This window comes from Merops nubicus, unplaced genomic scaffold (assembly GCF_000691845.1).
Source record: "Merops nubicus isolate BGI_N331 unplaced genomic scaffold, ASM69184v1 scaffold3857, whole genome shotgun sequence".
Lineage (NCBI taxonomy): Eukaryota > Metazoa > Chordata > Aves > Coraciiformes > Meropidae > Merops > Merops nubicus.
Genome location: NW_008618165.1, coordinates 77,111 through 98,792, shown reverse-complemented (window position 1 = coordinate 98,792; position 21,682 = coordinate 77,111). Strand labels below are relative to the sequence as shown.

The window sequence follows — 21,682 nt, the reverse complement described above, 5'->3', positions numbered from 1 at the left end:
TGAGTAGCATTTTCATAGTGATCATTTGGACAGTAATAAAGTACTTAGAAAAACCTATAAGGCATGCCAAACCCTCACTTATTTACCGAAGGATGGACATAGCACCTGAAAATATGTTACAGAGTATTGTTTTGAAAAGCTAGTAAGAAAAGCAAATCTGCTTGAATTCACAATAAACTGCAGGGTCTGCATCTCTGCTGGAAATTTTACGGGCATCTCAAATCCCAGGTGTTTGAAAACACTGATTTGTGGAATAAATCCATACTGGTAAAAGAGGCAAGCCATTCTAATAGGTCCCCTCTGTCACTATTCCCTCTGATTCCATAATTATACCATCCATTTCTAAGTAGTCACTAAAATGCAGGCAGAATAAAAATAAAGGACGAAAGAAAATTGCTGCCATGTTATGAAGCACAGCTTCTTTTACCTGAAGAGACAGAAATAAAGACACTATAACTCAACATCAAGCTGTTGGTGTGAACAGCATCTCTCCAGGGAACTGTAGTAGTAGCCTGTGAGATTCAGTAACAGATATTTTGTATATTTAGTAGGTCAGCATCATGCAGGTTTCAGTGCTTTTCCTCCAAACTGTGAAACAAGTGTGTCTTGATGTCAGATGGTTTGTGGCTTGAAATACAGCAGAGACACACCCAGCACAAACTTGGTTTAAAGATATTGATTGTATTGGGTGTAACTCAGCTCTGAAGTAAAATGAGGAGTATACCTGACACATCAGTTTTACCTAAAGAAACTGTGACCAAGTCTCTAGAAAACTTCCATGCCAGCACAAGGAACAGGGTTAAGAAAGCAACAAACACTATCATACATAGAATCATAAAATCACCATGGTTGGAAAGGACCTCTAGGATCATCAAGTCCAACCTTCATCCCAACATTTCCCTAACCACTAGATCATAGCCTCAAGTGCTACATCTACTCATTTTTTTAACACCTCCAGTGATGATGACCCACCTGCCTGGGCAGACCATTCCAGTGCCTAACCACTCTCTCAGTGAAGAAATTCTCCTAATGTTCAAACGACATCTCCCCTGGTATAACTTGAGGCCATTTCCTCTCATCCTATCATCAGTAATTTGGGAGAACAGACCAACACCAGCCTCACTACGACCTCCTTTTAAGTAGCTGTGGAGAGCAGTAAGGTCACCTCCCAGTCTCCTCTTCTCCAGACTAAACAGCCCCAGTTCCCTCAGCCAGTTCTCATAAGGCATGTACTTTTGCAGCTCAGAGAATTTCTCTAGCCCAAATTAGCTTCTTTCTTTGTAGGATTACCTACTGCTGCTTCCCAGAAGGGATTTCAAAACTTAGTAAGATCAAATTGATTTTTGTATCAGAAATCCCACAGATTCCTTTGAACACACCCTTGGCATTTCACTATCATCACACAGATGCTTACCAAAGCCTAGGTCAACAAGGGACTTAGAAGCCTGCCCAGTGGGTGTTATAAAACCCACATTTTTGGTGTCTGTTCCCAGTCTGTAATCTCAGTTCCCAAGATTAAGTCCTTAAACACCACATGGGGAGAGTTTGGTGGCTCTCTGGTGATCCATAAGATTAAGCACACTGAATAGAAAGGTGGTTACCAGCAACCAAAAGGAAATACATCCCCTGGGAGATTCTGCTAACACCCTGCAGGCACATGCCCTTCTGAAGATCAAGCTAACATTCACCTATCATAAAAACAGGATAATCTTGTCATTACAACCCTTAGCAAAAGTGAGAACTTCTGAGATTATTTTTCTCCTCACTCAAAGGACTGTATTTAGGAACTTCTAGGGCTAACTAGCAAAATCTCAGTCTTGAACAGAATTGATGGGTTTGAATACTTCTCTTGAGATCAGCCTTATACTGGTTTCTGCCTGCAGTTTCTACAGCACACAGTCTCTGGAATGAGCTGGCCTTTGCTCCATTCCTGGGTTTCTCTGTTGAGGGAATGACTTGGTTCAGTGCAGACTGGATCACAGACTGTCCAGTGATGGAGCAGGGACAGAAGCAAAACATGGAAGTGAATGAACTAAAAATCAGGCTCTTTCTGAGAACACAGGCTTACTGCAGGAGCTGAGTGAAAGCTTGTCTCCATTGCCCTAAAGACTGCACAGGGAGTTCTTCCTCTAAGAAACACCTAAGCCAGCAGGCCTTATCCTCTGAACTGAGCCTTTAACAGGTAGTTACATACATCCAAAAGTCTATATTGCCTTTAAACTTTGATACCATTTCCTAACAGCTTCAGACTCATAGGAGTGGCTGTACAAAGGAACGTAGGGTTAGACCCATGGTACTAAATTTCATTATACAAACATGAGGCAATACAAGACATAATCACCAAGGCTCTAATTGTTTTCTCAGAAGGACCTATTAGATGGATTTTTGTCCTCTCAAAAGTACTTTTTATCAATTGGAAATAGAACATCTGGGCTCCTGAGCTTGCTTTGAATGTATTCTGTGACTCTTGTTATAATATCTGTGTTATCAGAGTACAGTACTTTATGAACCTGTGCAACACAGAAATAGGCCACCCGAGACAGTCCTGTCTCAAGGACAGGAAAGGAAACTAGGAAAAGCTGTGTGAATCCACTACAGAAGGGCATGGAATGTCACTGGCTTTAGTAACTTCTGTCTAACCATCTGTTCTCCACAGTCCTGGCCAGTATGTGAAATCTAGATTCTGACTGATGTGTTTGAAGTGCTCCCCTCACTTGGGCATAATGTCTTTAGGGTGGATCTTTGGTATCCAGTAGTTCATCTGTGAATACATCAGAGATGTTTAGACCCTGTGACCACCTCCCATTAAGCTACTACTTATCTGCAACCTGCTGAGCATGCCCTAGCTGCTAAGCAGAAATGCCAGATTGTACCATGCCCATATGGACCAGCTAATCCACAGTATCTGTAGAATTATTGTAACAGTAGCTGCAGTTAATCTATAGTATATTCAGCTACCCAAGTTCAGATGCTAGGACGTAACATGTTATTGCACAGAAGTATAGCTGTGGCTGCCAAGCCTGCTTTGGTATGTGGGACCTTGGGAGGTATGGGATATGTAGACAGGGAATCGCATGGACATGGGTTTGAGTCCCATTTTTTTGTGGTGCTTATCAGAAAAACATGGGTATTAAGGAATATATTCCCGTTTTAAGAAAAGAAGAGAGCACAGCAGGAAGTTACTCACTACAAGCATAGTGTTGTTTTGGGTAGGAAGGTATGGGCTATTGGGAAGCACAGGGTTGAAGATGGGATATGGGATGACATGAGAGGCAACAGCAGTCATAAAGATTTATAGATCCATTTAATCTACCTTGTCCATAGTTATCCCCAAGTAAGCTTCTGTAACAGATGAAATATTTCTGTGAGACCTTCTGAAGCCACCTTCCCTTATCTAAAGGATACCTGGATCTGAAAAAATCTTGGACAAGGATTGCCAACCTGTGCCAAATCTACAGTTTTCAACCACGAGGTAAATGGCACTTTAAGCTGCCATGAAAATGGACCTGGCATACCACACATTCTGAGGGGTAGGTCATGGGTCACTGCTGACATGCCCACGTGCCTCTGAACTAGCACATTGTTCCTGCTACTGTCAGTTAAAGCACCCCAGGACCGCAGGAGTTAGCTTGGAGCCATACTTGTCTTCCCACACTGAGCTGGACTAAAAGCCCATGCTCAAGCCCTTGGAGTATGATTCTGGAGCTGGTCCCCTCACTGAAGCTACTGACAACGTTAACTTTGATGAGAACACAGCTGGGACCTGTATGAGCAGCTCATGTCAGAGATTTCGTGGTAGCTACACTCTTGAATGCAGGGAAAACTCATCACTTTTGAGGCAATACTGAGAGACATGATTTTGATGTAAATTATTTTGGAATATCAAAACACTGACATCACGCTACAGTCTTTAACAACCTCCAAAGGCTACATTCAGTCTGAGATTTCAATGTCCCACACATTCTTAGCACATACCAAGGGCAACTCTTGCTGCCGACGCATCATAGTTGATCCAGAATGACACCCATGATAAAATGGTAATCAGTATGGAGGGCATGTAGGTTTGAAGAATAAAGTACCCAATATTTCTCTTCAACCTGAAGCTCAGTGAGAGTCTTGGATAGGCACCTGAGGAAAGGGAGGGGAAAACAGTGTTACTCATACTGAAGAAAAGACACTTGCAGATAGCTGTCTTCAGTTTCTGTAGAATCTAAAGCATGTAGGTTTTAAAGAGTGGAATGATATCTGCAGAGCAGTAGGGAAGTGCCTTCACTGTATTACTAGTTGGTATTAAAAGAAACCTTGCAATTAATATAGTGATATCCACACAATTTTTATTTGGGGCAAGAGGACAGAGTAAATTATTCTAGATTATTAAACAGATGAATGAGCACTGGTTAGTTTTTAAAAACAGATGTTTGGGTCTCCAGGTAAACTGCTTATCCAAATACACAGTTTTAGGTATAGTACTTACATTGAGAGGATTAGTGATGGGCATGGTTTTTTAGTTGCATGGAAGAGCTGTTCATCAGATGGCACTTCTTAATAAGATCTGAACTATGAGAAACATGCTATCTGTAGTGTCAAAAATAAATTGTAATGAATCCCAGTGAGGAAAAGCCTTCAGACTAGATCCTCTAACATCAATTAGAGTCAGACAGAATTTTGCTTCCAAAAATATTTTAAGAAAAAAAAAAGATTATTTTATAAGAGTGTGTGCATATATAGAGGATTCGTTAACTGTTGCAATTGGAACAAATAAATAATGAAAAAACCCTCAATGTCAATGTTTCAAACAAAATATTTTTTGTTTCACTTCAAATTGTCTTTATGTTTTGTAAATTGGTAATTTACTGAATATATTTTATATACTTAGAAATTTCAAGCAGTTAAAAAATTGTGACTTCTTTCAGCAAATACAAAGAGGACTGAACTGAGTGCAGCTCTACAAGAAAAAGTTACCAACTGACACATCAGTTCCATGATTTCCGTGTTTGTGTCACTAGTCTTAGATACGATACTTCTAACAGCTCACCTAAAAGCTCTAGTTATAGTCAACAACCTAAAAATCATTTCTGAAAGTAGCAAGGGCCCAACTATATATTAGATCACATCCCATCCATTCTAATGCAAAAACGTCCAAGGTATGAAAGATTACATCTAAAAACAAATGAAAAACTACAAACTTTCCTTTAAACTATGTTTGTATGTTTGCATATGAGCATAGGAAATTATATTTGCACATAACCACAAGAATAATGGATTTCCTGAAAGAGAAAGCAATAGAATTCGGAATAGAAATCTGCTGATTTCTCTTCATCACATTCCTGATATTTTGGTACAATTTGAGTCATATCACAGAAAAGATGCTACACAACTTCCAAGCAGCAGAACAATCTCAGAACTATTACCAGAAAAAGAAATACCTGGTAGATGTATTTGGTTGCTCTTATTACTTCAATCAGTAGTAACTTTTTCCAGTAAACACCTTCTAGTTTCATCAGCAGAAGAATATGGGTGGCGTCAGAAGAATTTATGTCATCATGAAAATCAGACCATGTTTTTCTGCTGTCTAAAGCAGTCAATTTTCAGCAAAGAATCATTTAGCCTTTAACTTGCTTAACATCTTCATTTTCCAATTAAAAATGTTTCATTTCAAAAGACAAATTCTCTCTTTGAAATCACGCCTGCTTTTTTTGCTAGCAAAGCTTAACTTGTTCATGGAGCTTCTTATGAAATGTTTTCCATGGCCTCGTGTCTGCAAACTATGTAAATAAAACAGAAGCAGAACCTGCTGGCATGAAGTACATTAAAAACGTAGCAGACCTGATCACCTTTATGCAATTACAGCAGTGCACAGACAGAAATCTTTATGAAGCGCAGCTGAATAGTCATATTCTTCGTATAATTTCATATTATGTTCGGTATTTAATATAATACACCACCCAGGCAAAGTATTCTCTATAAATTCTCTAATCTTTTCTAGAAGTACTGTCCAGGTCTGGGTGTCTGTGGAGTATCGTTGACAGACGTGATGGCTGGAAAATACTGATTCTTTGATAAACAGTCTGAAGGATTCATTGGGGAAGGTTCAGTGGAACTGAATCCCTGAATCAAACCTCTTCTTGGGGTGCTCCAGTGCCAAGTACACTGGATGCATTGTGGAACCTCAGAGGAGGAAGAGAGCACTTTACATTGCATTGATAGTGCTGTGGATGGAGGAGGCGTGTGTCAACAGTGGAGAGAAGGAAGATGTCATGGATGTCAGTAATGTTCAGTAATGAAATCTTGAGCTGAGAAACAGTGCAACAGACAAACTTTAGGCATTTATCTTGAATGCTTCACCCATGACCATCATCCATTATCTTATCACAATCTCCATCTAATGAGATAAGCTAATTACTGAAACCAGTGGGACCTAGTCCTAAAGGTGGCCTCTCCAGACAGATTGTCTTAAAGGCAAGAAACATCAACAGAAAGTTGTTCCGAGCACCAGGTTCTTTGTCTTGAAGCTAGAAGCTAGAACCCTAAGAACCATACCTAGGGCCAGGGCTGTCAGTGCTCTAGAGCTGGAAAGTTACAGAGAGATTCAGCTGTGAATCTGAAAGTGCACTGTTCCCTTTGAGATGCCCTCTGAGACACCAGCATATGGTGGATATGACACAGCAGATGGAGACTACACCCAATGACATCTCAACCAGCAGTTGATTACGTGGCCCACTTGAACTTCATGCACATGAGCTAGGTGTCTAAGCTCTGATTACAATCACAGGACACTCAGTTCATCCTGTCAGTCTAGTAAATGAAACCTAAAGAATTATTCATCTCCTCCTAAAATAAACTCCTGTTGGTGGACTGAATTTGTTTCCAGACTCTACTGACTGCATGGACCAGTTCCCATCAACTAAGACACATAGTTCATATGTAGACACTGAAATTACATTCACCTTAAATCAGAGCAAGATGAATTCCAGCCCTGCAAGTCTCAGGGTAGGTCTTGAGGGTCTGTGGCCTCTGAGTAACCTAACCAAAAGTCTTGCTGGCACTACAGCTACTTCCTGGGGTTGACACATTGCTTAGCTGCATAGAGGTAAATAGAACGTCACTCTTTCGTGGTGATTTTCCAAGCTCAGATTTTACTGGGAGGTCTGGATCTCAGGAAATTTCAGAATAATTTGGCAGTTTTATAGTTCAGGTGGAAACTAGAACATGAACTAGTAGCTTTGGTCATTCATACTGTGCAGCCAGACTTCTCCTTTAGCTTGCTCTCCCTGCAGCTACAAAAGTTTGCAATACTTTCACCTGTATTGCTTTTAACACTTCACAAATGATCTTCTGGCCCTGCCTCCAGCCTGACATCTCTGCTATAATATCCCACATTCAGCAAACAGACTACAGAAATCTGTGGAAAAAAAGAATTAGAAGAAGGAACATTCCTTATTTCCCTGAATTATTTCCCCCTCTTTGGATGGCTAAAGCTCAGTGAAAAGGGTGGGTCCTAACCTGCGTGGGACAAAGACTGTAAGCCCAGATCTTTATCTAAGAAGGAACCATCTTGTGTATTTATTTAATAAAAATGGATTTCTTGGTGAGCTCAACAATCACACTGTTACTTGCCTGATTATGCTTGGATAATGATTTGTCAATTAAGGCTCAGTATATCTAGAGATTAATTACCAGGAAATTCTAGTTGTTAACGTTCCATCCAAAATTATTTATTTATTTCCCCTAAAGAACAGTGTTGCTGTTCAGGGATCAGTTTTGTTACCCTTCCTCCTATCTCATACAACATGGTGATGTCTATGGACTAATTTAAACAGAACAGGAGGAACAAACAGAATTTGGCCTGAAGTATTTAAACATAACAGTATTAAGAATGCAGGCATGAAAACAAATACTTAATCAATAACTGAGTCCAAAATAGTCCTCTTTCATATCTTTGGGCACTTGGTAAAAAGTAATTACTTGTTTCTGTTTCAATTTCATTAAAACTAGCAAGCTGAAATGTCTAGCTCCAAGGCTAAATTAGTCCCTTGCTGTTTTATTCAAGTATGAACCAAGATAACAGAGTTGGTCAGTTACAAAATTCTTATTTTAATATGTTCATCTGGGAAGGTTCTTCTGCTAATTGGAAATGTACTTTCCAGACTGATCTTTCAGAATACAGCAAATAATTAAATTTCAGATCTTTTAAGACCACCTTCCTCTTACCAACAGGTTGCTAATCTGGCTAATTGCTACGCATCTTGAAGCTTTTAGGTAATGTTTTACATGTCCCCATTCCTGTTCAGTTTCTTAGTATTTGTGGCTAACTAGCATTAAGGAGGAGGATTCAGCTCACAGGTCTAGGCACGAAATTTCAGGGGTCTGCATGAGCTATTCACACATGGATGGCACACAAGCTCTCAGTGTAGACCATGGAGATAAAGACTTAAAGCCAGCTGATTCTAACAGTGTGCCTGTACAAAGGACTCTAATGCCATTTGAGATGCACTAGGCTGCTGAAGAGTAGAACCGGTATTAACTAGGTACCAGCAATTAACACTGAAGCACTACATTGTCCAATAGGACATAAGGCTGTAAGACCCTGGAAGAGCAGTCTAACTGCCAAACAGGGTGCTCTATAGCACATCATGAGGTACCAAACATCTATGTTCAGGCAACTGAAATGTGTCCTAAGAGTTACTCACCTAACAGAATAGAGCTGTTCAAGAGCTGAATAACTTCAGGCTCTGTTGACAGCACTGATTTGGTATCATTTGGCTATGGGCTGAATTCAGTTACTGACACATAGGCATCCAGTGCCATTTCAGATGTCTTTATGGCCGTCAGCTGGTGTTAGAAGGATAGTCAAACAACACTGTTCTTCTTCACAGCAATTTAAAGAGTACTTTCTCTTCTTTCCATTATGAATAAAGAGAACAGGCTGTTGCTCATGTCTTTGCAGATACCTTCTAGAGACTAGAAGACTTTAATTCCCACTTCACGACCACTTTAAAACTTCACAATCCTATTAGTTTCTTCAGTAATCTCAGGTATTCAATTTTCTAGACTTCCACTTCCTAATTTTTCCTAGATTTTCTTCTATTGCTCCACAAATGTCTTGAAGAGTGCTACCCATGATCACAGTTACTCAGCTCAGGCCTTATCCATGCAAGTCAGACTACTTATTGGATGTGTTATGTTTGGGGTTTTTTTTCCCCAAAAGGTGTTATTGGCTCAAGTTGTCTGAGATCAACAGCAACCCCTAGATTTCTACATACAGAACTCTCACCTTACCTGGTATTCCCTATCTTGAATTTGGGTAGGAATAATTCGTTGTATAGACGATGTATTTTGCACTTGCCCATACTGACTTTTATACTTTTTTCAGACCCATTTTGCTAATTGAGCAAGATAATTTTAAACTCTAATGCTATGCTTCACATTCGTGGAGCCCCACACAGCTTGCTGTGATTATCTGTGGGGATTTTCCCATATATATTGTTGCTTCTCAGTAGTAACTATAGGAACAGACTTTTCCATTTGCATAGGTTACACAAGATTATACAGCACTGTTTCTCATGGAGGACAGGAGAAATTACTCCAAAAAGCTGTTTATGGCATGACTCTGAAGTCTTCTTTTAGTTTTACACAATCAAAGCACACTAGTACTGAAACCTCTGAAATGTCACCAGGATACTGCGCTCAAAGAACTGGTATCTTCCCTTGAGACTTAATAACCTCAAAGCCAAAAAAAAAAAGCACGCCTGAGATATTTTCCTCAAAAATGTAGAAACTGGATCTAATTACTAGGACCATAAGAAAGTAGGGTCTAGAGAAGCAATTTGAAAAGCGTGTGCTTTCATCCGTCAGATTCACTAGCATGCTTCAGATTTAGAATTAAATATGTACCTTTGAGAAACAAATGTAATGTTTCCCCTACATGGAAACACTTGTCACAAAATTTCATAATTAATCAAACTTTTTCATAATGTCCTGCACCAAACTAATAGTAAATTCAGTATTGCGTCTTCATCAGTGACAAAAACTGTATGCTTCAGAAAATGGTACAAGGAACGTGGAGTAATCTGCTCTCTGACTGTCTCATCCTACTCCCTCATGTCAAGCTGTCTTAAACCCTGAAGCATGAGACTTTTTTACTCCTTCCACAAGTTATTTTGGAAAGAACTGTTACAATTCTGACTATTTGGTCATATAAATGTCTACTCCTAGTTTTTATTCTCCTTCATATCTGTCTCACAAGTCTTTGGATTTCCCTTTTTTTTCCTGAATTTAACAAATCTCTCTCATCTCTAAATTACTAAAACATGCCTTAAGTATTTTACCCTAAACGACAAGGTTTTATGTTTCATTACATAAAAACTTTCCAAGTAAGTTCTCTATATTCTCACTGCAGTCCAAAAGAGCCGTCCTACAGAAGCCTATCCAGCCCTGTGGAGGGGCAGGTAAGCCCTGGCTGACAAGGGTGACACTGGCTGCAGAGCAGAAGAATGCAGAATTACAGTATCTGTTTCTCTGCAGAAGAAAACCTGTCCATTGACAATGATAAACAAGAACAGCAGCACTTGGCAAAACCCCTCATATTAACTTCAATCCCAGTGATATTTACATTTTGTTCTGAAATACAAGTTGTGTTTCTGTGTACTTTGAAACAGATGCTGTGTCCAAAGAGTGGCCAGAGTGATGCTTACAATCATGTAGAGCTGTGCTTCATGAGTTCTAGTGCAGTGGGACCAACCAAACAGAAGACTCCTGTGCTCTGAAGAGCACTGAAAATCTGGAGGTCTCGAACAATGGCCCACACCTGCTGGTGGCTTTCTGTGTTGCTTGGGCCATGTCACACAGAACAACATTTTCCTATGCTGGTATCTAACATTAAACACGTAAATCAACATTGTGCTTTGTCACCTGAAGACATCTAATGCTGTGAGTTACCAGTAACTTTTATTACATCTTCAAGGAAACAAGGACACACAGGGATTTAATAGCATCTTAACAATGATGACAAATGCACTGGCTATGTACAGAGTGCTATATACTTATCACAGCACATCAAGATATCAAAGGCATTACATTCACTATACAACAACAAAACAAACACACACTGAAAAGCTGCAAGGAGGTGTTCATAAAAACAGCGGCTTTTTAACCTACTATGCCAAAACATACTTATGTATGATCAGTAACCCTGCAGGCTACATTTAAACTCATGATTCAGAGGTGAATGACTTTATATTTATTTAGATCATAGATATTCAGATGTCTGGTTAAGTATAACACACACACAAGAAAAAGAAAAATAAACAAGAAATCATATTTTGCAGGCTCCTACCTTCAGGCTTTATCAAGTAAGTAATTTCTTTAGTCAAACACACAACATGGACTATAAATAATTATGACTAATAATGATTAATTATGATTAATAAACTAGTAATTGTCACAGACAAGGAAATTAAACGCTAATGGGCAAATGACAATACTTGCCTGTGGCAAAGACAACATTCTTTGACACCAGTCTGTATTCCACAATGGAGAACTGAGGAAGCTCAATCCTCTCAACACCAGTGACCGCGTTATCTCCACCTCTCCAGTAGAACTCGATGTCATCAGTCGTGTAACCATCTGCAGGCAAAGCAGGAGAGTGAGTAAGAAACAACAGCAGGCTCCAACGTGGCTTCGAACCCGGTACAAAGGCGGTCTGTGACTCTAGGTGGTGAAAAGAGCCACAACAGCTGGAGTGGTGTGTGGTACCTTGTGCTGCACACCTGTGGGAGGGTCTCCCAAAGAGCTGTGCCATTACAGTCTGCCTGGGAATTTGAGGCAAAATACTCCTGGTTTGTTTGTTTGTTTGTTTATTTGTTTTTCTTCTGCTATCACTCTCATAAAATTCATACAGGGATTAATGGTCCCAACAAGACAGAAAATACTACCCAATAATTGACAAACCTGCAGATTAGCATGGCTTAAGACATCATACATATTTAGTGCTGAAACCAAGTGTATATTTACAGTGATAATCACCAGAAGAAGGTGGATTATTCAATGCACACAGACAAACACAACCGGGGCACATCTTTTCCATTCATTTCATTCCATGTGAGTTGCATGCACCATTTGCACTAGCTTCTGCAGTGGAAGACTACAGTTGAATATTGAAGATACACTACTAGCATTTTCTCCATACTGTCCACAATCTCCAGGCAGTAGCAGAAATGGAGCAGGAATTCTTGAGCACATCTGCAGTGTTGCAATCCTAGGACATGACTAGGTGGAAGAGAGAATCTGTTTCTGTTTAGAACAAAACTGCAAATCATAAATGGAGCCAATCTGAAAGCACAGGGGAGGTCTTGCAGCAAGAGAGTCCATGCATAATAAAGCATGCTGGAAGAAAAGGATATTACAGTGTTTGCTCTCTTGAAAATGAATCTGATTAAAATATGAACATTCATTCTCTTGTGTTGAAGATAAGCATCCAATCACTGCCTCTGCTAAGTCAGGGTAGAGAAATAAATGACTTTGTGCTGTCCTAAACTCATTTTTCTAAGTGTAACCATCCATCTAGAAACAGATAACTGTCTAGAAATAGGTATTTTTTTCAAAAAGTCAAATAAATAAACAAAAAATCCCATGGGTGATAATGAAATTATTCACATAGAGTAAACATTACACCATTCTATAAAAGGAAAACTGCCCTGCATCTGAGCTAGGTTTTACATGCAATTTCTTACATACGTACAGCTTTCTATTTCCAGAGTACAGTTTTGTTCATCTAGTGGGTATCTTCTTAAGTCCATCATACAAGCTGCAGTGGTTGTGATTCTGAAACATGAACATAAAACACAGTAACTGTACAGCCAGTCATCCAGGTTTTGTTGTTTATTTTTCAAAGTGAGGACTCTGTGAATAACAGCTCACATTAATTGAGAATCTGGTCCATAGTTTTACATTGAGCAGCAGCTTGACACAACAGCAGTTTGACTGACTGCAATGGAACAACTCACTGTGACTTACCCTTATGCAACCAGTCCCTTTGGGGTTCAATGGACCTATCCACATATGCAAATATTAAACAAACATTTGCTGAGATTAAAAAATATGGCTTGATATCACAACATGTGAAGGGAAAAAAACCTTCTACAAATGTCAAAATTATTAGAGCTGTGTGAATGACTAATTCCTTGGTTTTGTGGCAGCTCTAGAAAAAGACTGAAATGTTTTAAAAATGTTTTAAGTCCACCAAAATGCTTTGTTTCAAAGTTGAGCACACTTCTCTAGTTTTCATATTTAAAGAGGATCTTGTAAAGAAGTGTCGTATTGAATTCTAAATTTTCTCTCCAAATAATAACATATTTTTGTTTCTTTATTTCCAGTGCAGGCAATTTAGCACACTAAAGATGAATTTGCAAAATGCTTTACTACTGATTAATCTGTATTTTTTTATCAAGATCTTGTATATCAGGATTTGTCAAAAATACACACGTACGATCACAACAATTGCTTTAACAGCTTCACACAGCATTAGTGCTTTCTTTTTAAAGTAATGGATTCATGTATTTGTACTAACTTTTGGACAGATATAACCATATGCTCATGATTAATCTTCAGCATATTTCAGTGTTTTGCTGAATGACAGCCTTCATCAAGAGTATGCACATTATTATGAATAATTTTCTTTATAATGGCTTCATATAAATGTCACATTTAAATTATATTCTGGGCCTGACTAGGTCCTTTCCTTACTGATCTTTTCTTCATAGAAACAAGAGATGGGCCTTGCACAGTTACTTCCTAAGCAAATAATATTCTAGAGATAATTTATGCCAATAATATAAGAGAGGAAATGCTTTAAATGTAATTTTTAAACTCTATTTTTGATTTTTAAATGTAAATTTTAAACTCTAAGAGCTGGAACCCTCAATGTTAAGTTTTTTTGTCCATGTTTTTTCTCTGTTTTGAAGCTTTCTCTTTAATCCCTTAACCTTCCAAAAAGTACAATCTTCTAATCTGGTAAAGTACCTTAACATTCAGAGGAGAAAAGTAGTTAGTTAGGTGCTTTTCACACTAAAAAACCCCAAGCTCTAGTACACTCCCTACACTGACCTAGGTCTCATTTAAGATCCTGCAGCAGAATCCACTTGAGCTAAATTGATACAAGAGAGCGGGTGGTAGCAGGACCTTAACTGCTGTTGTAGAGCTAGCTTTAAAGGCCAGCCATACAGAACACATGCACTTAAGAGTCGTTAATTTATCAGAATTACTAAAACTTAGGCAGCTGGCAAAATTGCATTTAACTAATTATCTTAGGACTTTTTAAGGAATATATTTATTTTTGCCTCTTCACACACAATAGTGATAGTTCCAGTACCAGAAACTGCACATTCTTGCTCATGTAACTTTTTACACTACAGCAAAATGTATGCTTTTAATTTCATAAATACTCACTAGAAAAGAACATACATTTGGATATAGATAGAACAGATTTACCCCATTTACTCAAAGTAAGTTGAGTGCACAGAGGTCCCTCCTGAATGAATGTTTAAGCAACCAAATTTAACTCGCACAAATGCTCACCAAAACCAAATGTTAATTGCTCAGGCTTGTGCACAGTCCCAAGAAGAGTAGGTTTATTTTTTATGGGATGGGATGTTGCTTGACACAGCAGGACAAGCAGGTTTCAAGCACTCATCATCACAGCAGTGACAGAGAAGCAATTATGAGCCAGACAAAGATGAAGCAGTACACAGAAACACACACATTTAGGGTGAAAGCTATACACAAAGGAAATATTGTTCACTGCTTAAAATTCCCTACGTCATTTGTCTTTTTTCTGGATATAGATTCTCTTATCCTTCTCTGCTACTTTACTACTGGGCTGACTACCTCACGTTGTATTGCCATATTCTATAGGAACCCCACCTGTGATGTGCCAGGAGGTGCTGCACAAACAGCTAACAGAAGGCTATTTTCTGTCACCCCAAAGTTCACAATATAGATCAGTCTAAGGAAAATAAATACTTATGTGACTAGGTCACAGTCCTGATGGCTAATTTGATCCTCTTTTCATTTCGATACAGAACTACGTGCATCCAAAAAAGAACAGAAATAAGAGTGGTTGCCTCGTCTGACCCATCACAACTAGCCTTTCACCTAGCAAACATCCGTCATGTTTTATATACAGGTGATAACTACCTGAGTCCTTTCAGACCAAACACATTTATTCCTTCACTGTACTTGTTTATAACATGTACTATTGTATTGCCTGAGAAGAAGAGATGTATCTATGGCAAACACACAAGCAGTCAGATACTATTTGTGATCCGCAGTCTATCATGTCATCATTTCTTTTTTTGGTCTTTTATGGAAAAAAAAGATCTTGTATCATCATACACCTTGTCTATTGTTCTGAACAAGGTAGAACAACAGCCAGTATCGTGCTCAAAGGAAAAAAAAATAAATCCCCAGAAGTGGTTTAACTTCAAAAGGCACTGTCCCATTCCTCCACTCTCGCAGGCGTTTGCTGTGGTAGCAAACTGCTTTCTCTGAAGCAGAGAGAAACCTTGGATAACTTGAGGTCAAGTCTTTCAAAACTGTGATAAATTCTACACTTTTTTTTCAGAGCCAGTGTGGCCTTAGGATCATTTTTGTTATATATTTTTTGAGGAATTGCTTTGTTCCATGGATATTCTATAATAGGTTGCAACCCTCCAAAATTTCCCCTATTATTCTCAGTGACCCTGTGTTTTGTGGCACATAAAACTCCAGGTTCTGGTCTCAGCCCAGAGGATGAATCATTGCCTCCAGATGGTGGCTCGAGGCCAATGCCATCAGCATCCTTTGAAGCCACAATACAAGAATACACACAGGAGCAACACGCAGCACAAGCCTTGAAATCCATGGAGCTAAGGCTCTGGTATTTTCTTCCTTCTTATCACAATGTCCTGTATTTTGCCAAGATCTAATTTCAGACAGTTATCCTTCATTAAGTAACTCAGCTGCTCTACGCCATGGGTACCTGACCCTGGGTATTGCATGCTTTCAGAGGAAAGGGAACAGAAAGACGTGTGTCATACAAAAGCCACTGGTGAAATCCCTGCTAAGCAAATACTATCAAGTGAAATGCAATCTGCTTCTGGACATGTACATTTTGCAGAAGAAACAGCTAACTTACTCAAAGACACTATTTTATGACAGATAACCCTCACCTGAATGACTCCAAGGGTTTTTAGAATGTGACAGAAAGAATTCTATACATTATTATGATCACAAGAATCCTAATCTCCATCACTTTTTTATTGCATGGCTTGCTGGGATGGTTTTTCAGATAAAGGAAACAAAAATATCCTGCATCATCTTCTGACATTTAACTACTTGCAGAAAGAATCCTAAGCTTGTAGTGTTCCATACTGGGTCAACAGGCATGTGAGATAAAAGCTGCCTTTTGCTAAAAATAATTAGTTATAGAGACTATTTCCTGAACATCCTAAACTTCTTTGAAGTTTCGTAAGAGTACGAGTCTATTTTTGTTTTGTCTAGAAATATTCATTTATTATAGTCCTTACGTGATATGTAATAGGAGTGAAAGAGGTGGAGGGGCAAGACCCAGGTCAGGTAAAAAGTTCAGCTGTTGCTAAAAAATAAAAGCATCTAAAATAATGATACTGGACATATAATTTAACTGCACCACTTTTCAGATGTCTTTCACTTTTATACTAGGGTGCACTATCTATGTATAGCAATCTTCAGTATTATCTAGGCTTAAAAATACAGCAGACTTCTGACAACAGAAATGGAGCTTCCACTGGCAAAGACTTATTTTGCTGGTACAGTTTAAACCTCTGGAGAAAACAGAGCAACCTGTCCAAGGAAAGCAACTTTTTGATACCACTGAGACTTCCATTAAGATTTTCGCTAGTGGAGGTCACCTTATTAACAGAAGGATTTTTTGGCATTCCTAACCATAAAAGCTATGCAAGAAAACAAAGAATGCACAGATCAAGCCTAAAATAAACAGAAAGTAGGATAATATATGGCCACTTTGTACCTCTAGTTTGAAATAGAACGTGTTGCAGTGCTGAACCCTGCTTGAAGAATCACTGAAGGTGCCCACAGTCATGGTCTTAACCGTGGCTGCCTCCATCCAGCCCAGCACTGCTTGTGACTTTTTCTTTAGCGACTACATACACATCAAGAGAGCACATAAGCAGCCACATTCAATCTCACTGCCTGTATTTGGGACAAAATTTTCAGGTTTGCAATTAATGCGTGCCTTTCTGCTTCGTATAGCCAGCGGGCTTTCCAGATATGGTGACTCCACAGAAACAGATAAAACCTGACTGAAGGCGCTTCTGGCAAAATCCAGAAACATGCAGTGTGTCATTTGTTTCCCACAGGCATCCTTCGGAGTTAAAGGGAACGTTGCATAATACACTCCCCAATGTTTGTAATAACCTTGCACCGGGAAGCAAACATCAACAACACATAATGGCAGGGATGAGCTCCCCATCCTGGGGCCACTGACCTGAGCCCGTAGAGCACCGTCCCGTCGGGGTGCAGGCGAATCATCCGGTTCTTCACGGTCACGCCGTGCACAAACGACTTCTTGTCGTTTAAGAAGTAGGTGTCAGGCACCCAGAGCTGATCTGCCACTCGGTTATCAAGAGTGAGGTTGAGAGGTATGCCAGCGTAAGCCAGCCTCTTATCTCTCCAGTACTGTTGAAAATACATAGTCAAAGTGTAATCCTGGTGAGAAAAAAACAAAGAGAAGCACAACAGCCTATCATACTTGATGCAACTAGAATAATAATAATACTTTTTTTTTCTTGTCTCTTTCTTATTTTGCTGTTGGTTTAAATTTAATTTTTTAAAAAATAAAATGTTATTTTCATGTTAATAAACACGTTAAATATTTCCATTGCTTATTAAACAATTCCAATAATTCAAGCATCACTCTAGCTAAGGGAGCATTTTAAATCTTATGAAATTCAGCTAGAATAGGTACCATTTGTCCCTCTCCTCTATCTTTCATGTAGTTCCCCTGACAACCACCCAAAATTAAGAAGTTTGTGGAATAATAAATGAGATAACAGGTAAATACTGCCTTCTTCCCTATTTTTAAAAATGATAGTTGAACGGAAAAGCATTCAAAGTATTTTGAGGCAGTAGGCAAATTTCTGTCTGAAAAATAAGCTGCGAAGATGTTTACACATGTGCCTTTGTGTGAGACTGCATCTTGCAGTGACAAAGATTTTCTCATCAACAGGCTACATCAGTACTTAGAAGAACAGTAAATTGTAGTGATGTGCCACTAATGTTGACGTTTGGGTTTCATAATTTTTTTTATTAAGGTTCATGTTGCCTGCTATGAGCTGTGATCACCAACATAAAAGGCTGAACATGGACACAGACACCTAAAAGGTCCGTTAAAAAAAATTTTATTTAATTTCAGAATTTGCTAATCTGGCTTTGTCATGTTGTAAAAACACTGTATTGAAACACTTTGAAAGTCTTAGACAATAGATCTCATTCATTAGCTTCATAGTATTATAAAAAATAATTTTTAAAAACTCTGGGAACATTATAAAGTTAAGTGACCAGAAATTTGGAAAAAAAAAAAAATCATATGAAATAGCAAAATCTTCTGTTAAAAAAGAAAACCCTTTGTTTTTGTTTTCCATCATTACTTTCAAAGTTCAGAAGGACATTCTTAGTTTTAGAAAGCCTATTTTTATGTATGAAATAAAAAAGGTGAACATCTGAAAATAATACTTCTGTACATATGGAAACTAATGTTTACAGTTAAAGAAAACATGGGGTTTAGGTATGATAATGCTGCCATATTCAATAATGAAAAAAATGAGACCATAAGTAAAGGCCATTAAAATTCTTATTTTCAAATTACAGAAGTGCTCTAAACAATAAAATTCTTCATGAAACTCTTCACAAAACACTGAGAAATTTATGTGATCTCCAAATACATTTAAATATCTAGCAGCAGGTGTGCAAGCCACAGGATACCTGCATTTGCATCTGTTTCTACAAGCTGGTGATGCAAAACCCCTCAGGTTTGCTGCTTGTTTGCAAGAAGAATGCTCAGGCTAAGTATGGCTGTTGGGAACAGTCCATTCTTGTAACGAGTTTCACATGGAGACAACCCAATTTCAGGCACTGATCCTGCCCTGCTTCCCTCAAGCCCTACAACCTTTCCTTGAAATCAAATGAAACCTAAGCATGCCTTCCAAACTCAGAGCCTTTGCATTTTTTATTCAGTGATTCATTCTCCTTAATGAGGGAGCAGCTATAGCTTTAAGAAATTGAATTTAATTGCTTAAAAAAATAAATCATTACAGATATCAAGGACAAGCTGTTCCCATTTTATGAAACTAATAGGAGACATTTGAAAACAAAAGGGTGATGGGAAAAAGGAGCCTGTATGGAACTGCCTAGAAGGAAGCTCATTCCTCAAAACATAAATCTGACGTGACTTCTCAGGAGAAGATGCTCCGACCTTCCTGTCAGAAGCTTTCTTCAGTGGGACTAATGGTCACTGCTCACTGGTAGACACAGTACATGCTACACTGGGTGCACCTGCCTTGCTCCCAGTAGCCCATCAGGAAGACCACATCTCTCCTCTTGTCCTCTGCAGCTAATTTTCTAACACTGAACACAGAACGAATATCCTCTACCAGCTCTGTTTTGCCTTAGTTAAAGATTGTTTCTATTAACATTCAAAATATGCTGTGTGCTTGGCTTCTGTGGTGGTTTGCACAGCAACATCAAAGCTGTGGACACGAGGAGCACACCAAGAGACCACAGTATACGCACAAAATAACACTAAACAGAAATAAAGGAATGGGGTGGAACTGCTCAGCACTGAAGGAGTGAACCAGCTAGCACCAAAATGTAAGAGGAGCAGTACATTGGAGCAGAAGAGAGCTTTAGGCTAACCTCCTTTTTTCCTTTGGCTGGAGATAAAATACATGTTAACAGCTAATGAATGGATTAATTAACTAGCTGAGTAAAACATATGTACCAATATGAGCAGTAATAGTCTGCCATTTTATTCTTAAATAGTAACATTTACTTTGGCAGGGAACAGCAGAGAAAAAAGTTTACAGATTACACACAGGAACAGCAACATCCAGCAAACATCAACAACTTCCAGTGTCTGGACTGAAAGACAAACATCCAAAATAAATCCTCTAAGGTACAAATTTCATTAATGCTTTCTCAATTAACCTTCACTTCTTATTTCATCTTCACTTTAAATATAAAATCCCTATCTATACCTCTGCTAATGACTATGTATATTTGCATGTATTGAAAGAAATGATATCCCAAAAAGTTCCTTTTTAAAAAAAAGTACATTATTGCATGTAAAATACCAGCTCATTCCAGTTCTGAGCTTGGTATCTACTACGAAAAATGCTCACGGAGCATCTTCTCCAATGGCAACATACCACCCAGATGCACTGACACATCTGCTTAACCACCCCACTCTCTCCACTTTGAACAACAGACATGGCAGAAATCGTGCCCAAGGAAGCACGTGTGCTACCAGACACCTTGGAGAATCACTGTACTGTTGTGCTCTGCTAGCCTCACCTGCTCTGAAGATGATAGGACAGAAAGAATTAATATGAACCATGCTTGTTACCAGCACACTTTTCCAATCACCTCAAAGCAAAAAGCAGCAGCAAATTCGCAGTAGAACTGCACTGAAACTGCTTGGTTGTGCAAGGAAAGACAAAATGAGCAGGAAAGGCCAGGTCCTTAGGGTGGCTCTACCAAAGTCACCACCAGCACAAAATAAGCTTATTAAAACCCGTAAGGATATCAGCTCTTATTTTGATGAACTAATTTGCTAGGCTTTATACCCATAAAGGAAGTTTTCCCCTTTTAAGTACTCCAGAGGAAAATGCAAAAAACAGCGTGAGGGTGGACTGGAAAAAAAATGTAGTAGATATTTGTCAGATAAAAAGCAAGAAAAAGGACTTTCACCCATAGGTAAGCAGCCTACAGAGTTTACTAAGGACCACTTCCCTCCAGGGAAGCTTGTGATACAGAGGTCAAGAAGGTAGATGTCTAAAGCTAGAAGAGATTAATGCCACTACAGCTACTGTGTTAGGTTGCTATTATATGTCAAAGATGACACAGAGCTGCCAGCTTTAGGAAATTCTAACTACTGCACAGAGCAGTGGACAGTTTACTCAGCAGCAAGGACTCCATAAATCATATTTTTTTTATCCCCATACAATACCATGCCACATTCAAGGTCTCCCTTGCCCCCCTCCAGTTCCTTACAGTAATAGACACTTCAGGTAACAAAATCACTCAAAGCCCTGACAGAAGGACAAACACAGGGCTTCTGAAATACAGGAGAAATGCCTTCAAAACAGGAAAAGCTGCACAGGCAAGATGAGCTTTCTTTTGTGTATTCAAACACCATGGAACAACCTCAAGGACAAAGAATGGTGATGAGCATCCTTGACTTTCTAGCACTGCAATGATGCCACTAATGTAAGGAAGGGCACACAGAAATGTTGTTTTTTCAACAGACTTCTCTGGGGAGAAAACAACCAACCAACCAACACAACAAAACAAAAGAAAAAATTCAATAGTAGATAATACTTGGGAAAGAATTGAGATACAAAGATAAGGAGGCTGATACCACAACTTAAAT

At 38.9% G+C, this 21,682-nt stretch overlaps 1 protein-coding gene across 2 annotated transcripts in view; it reads right to left on the bottom strand.

The window, feature by feature from the left end:
• LOC103775874 (gamma-aminobutyric acid receptor subunit beta-3) overlaps positions 1-20,522 on the bottom strand; it is a 33,261-nt gene extending 12,739 nt beyond the window's left edge. Inside the window, exons 1-5 of one of the 2 annotated variants that reach the window (XM_008943347.1) lie at positions 20,514-20,522; positions 17,522-17,742; positions 12,740-12,822; positions 11,488-11,625; positions 3,976-4,128 (exon numbers count right to left, since the gene is read on the bottom strand). In XM_008943347.1, the coding sequence (XP_008941595.1) occupies positions 3,976-4,128; positions 11,488-11,625; positions 12,740-12,822; positions 17,522-17,742; positions 20,514-20,522 (604 nt within the window). Of the gene's footprint in view, positions 1-3,975; positions 4,129-11,487; positions 11,626-12,739; positions 12,823-17,521; positions 17,746-20,513 lie in introns of those variants that run through there. The other variant, XM_008943348.1, reaches the window with a different exon arrangement.
• Positions 20,523-21,682: the final 1,160 nt, after the last annotated feature.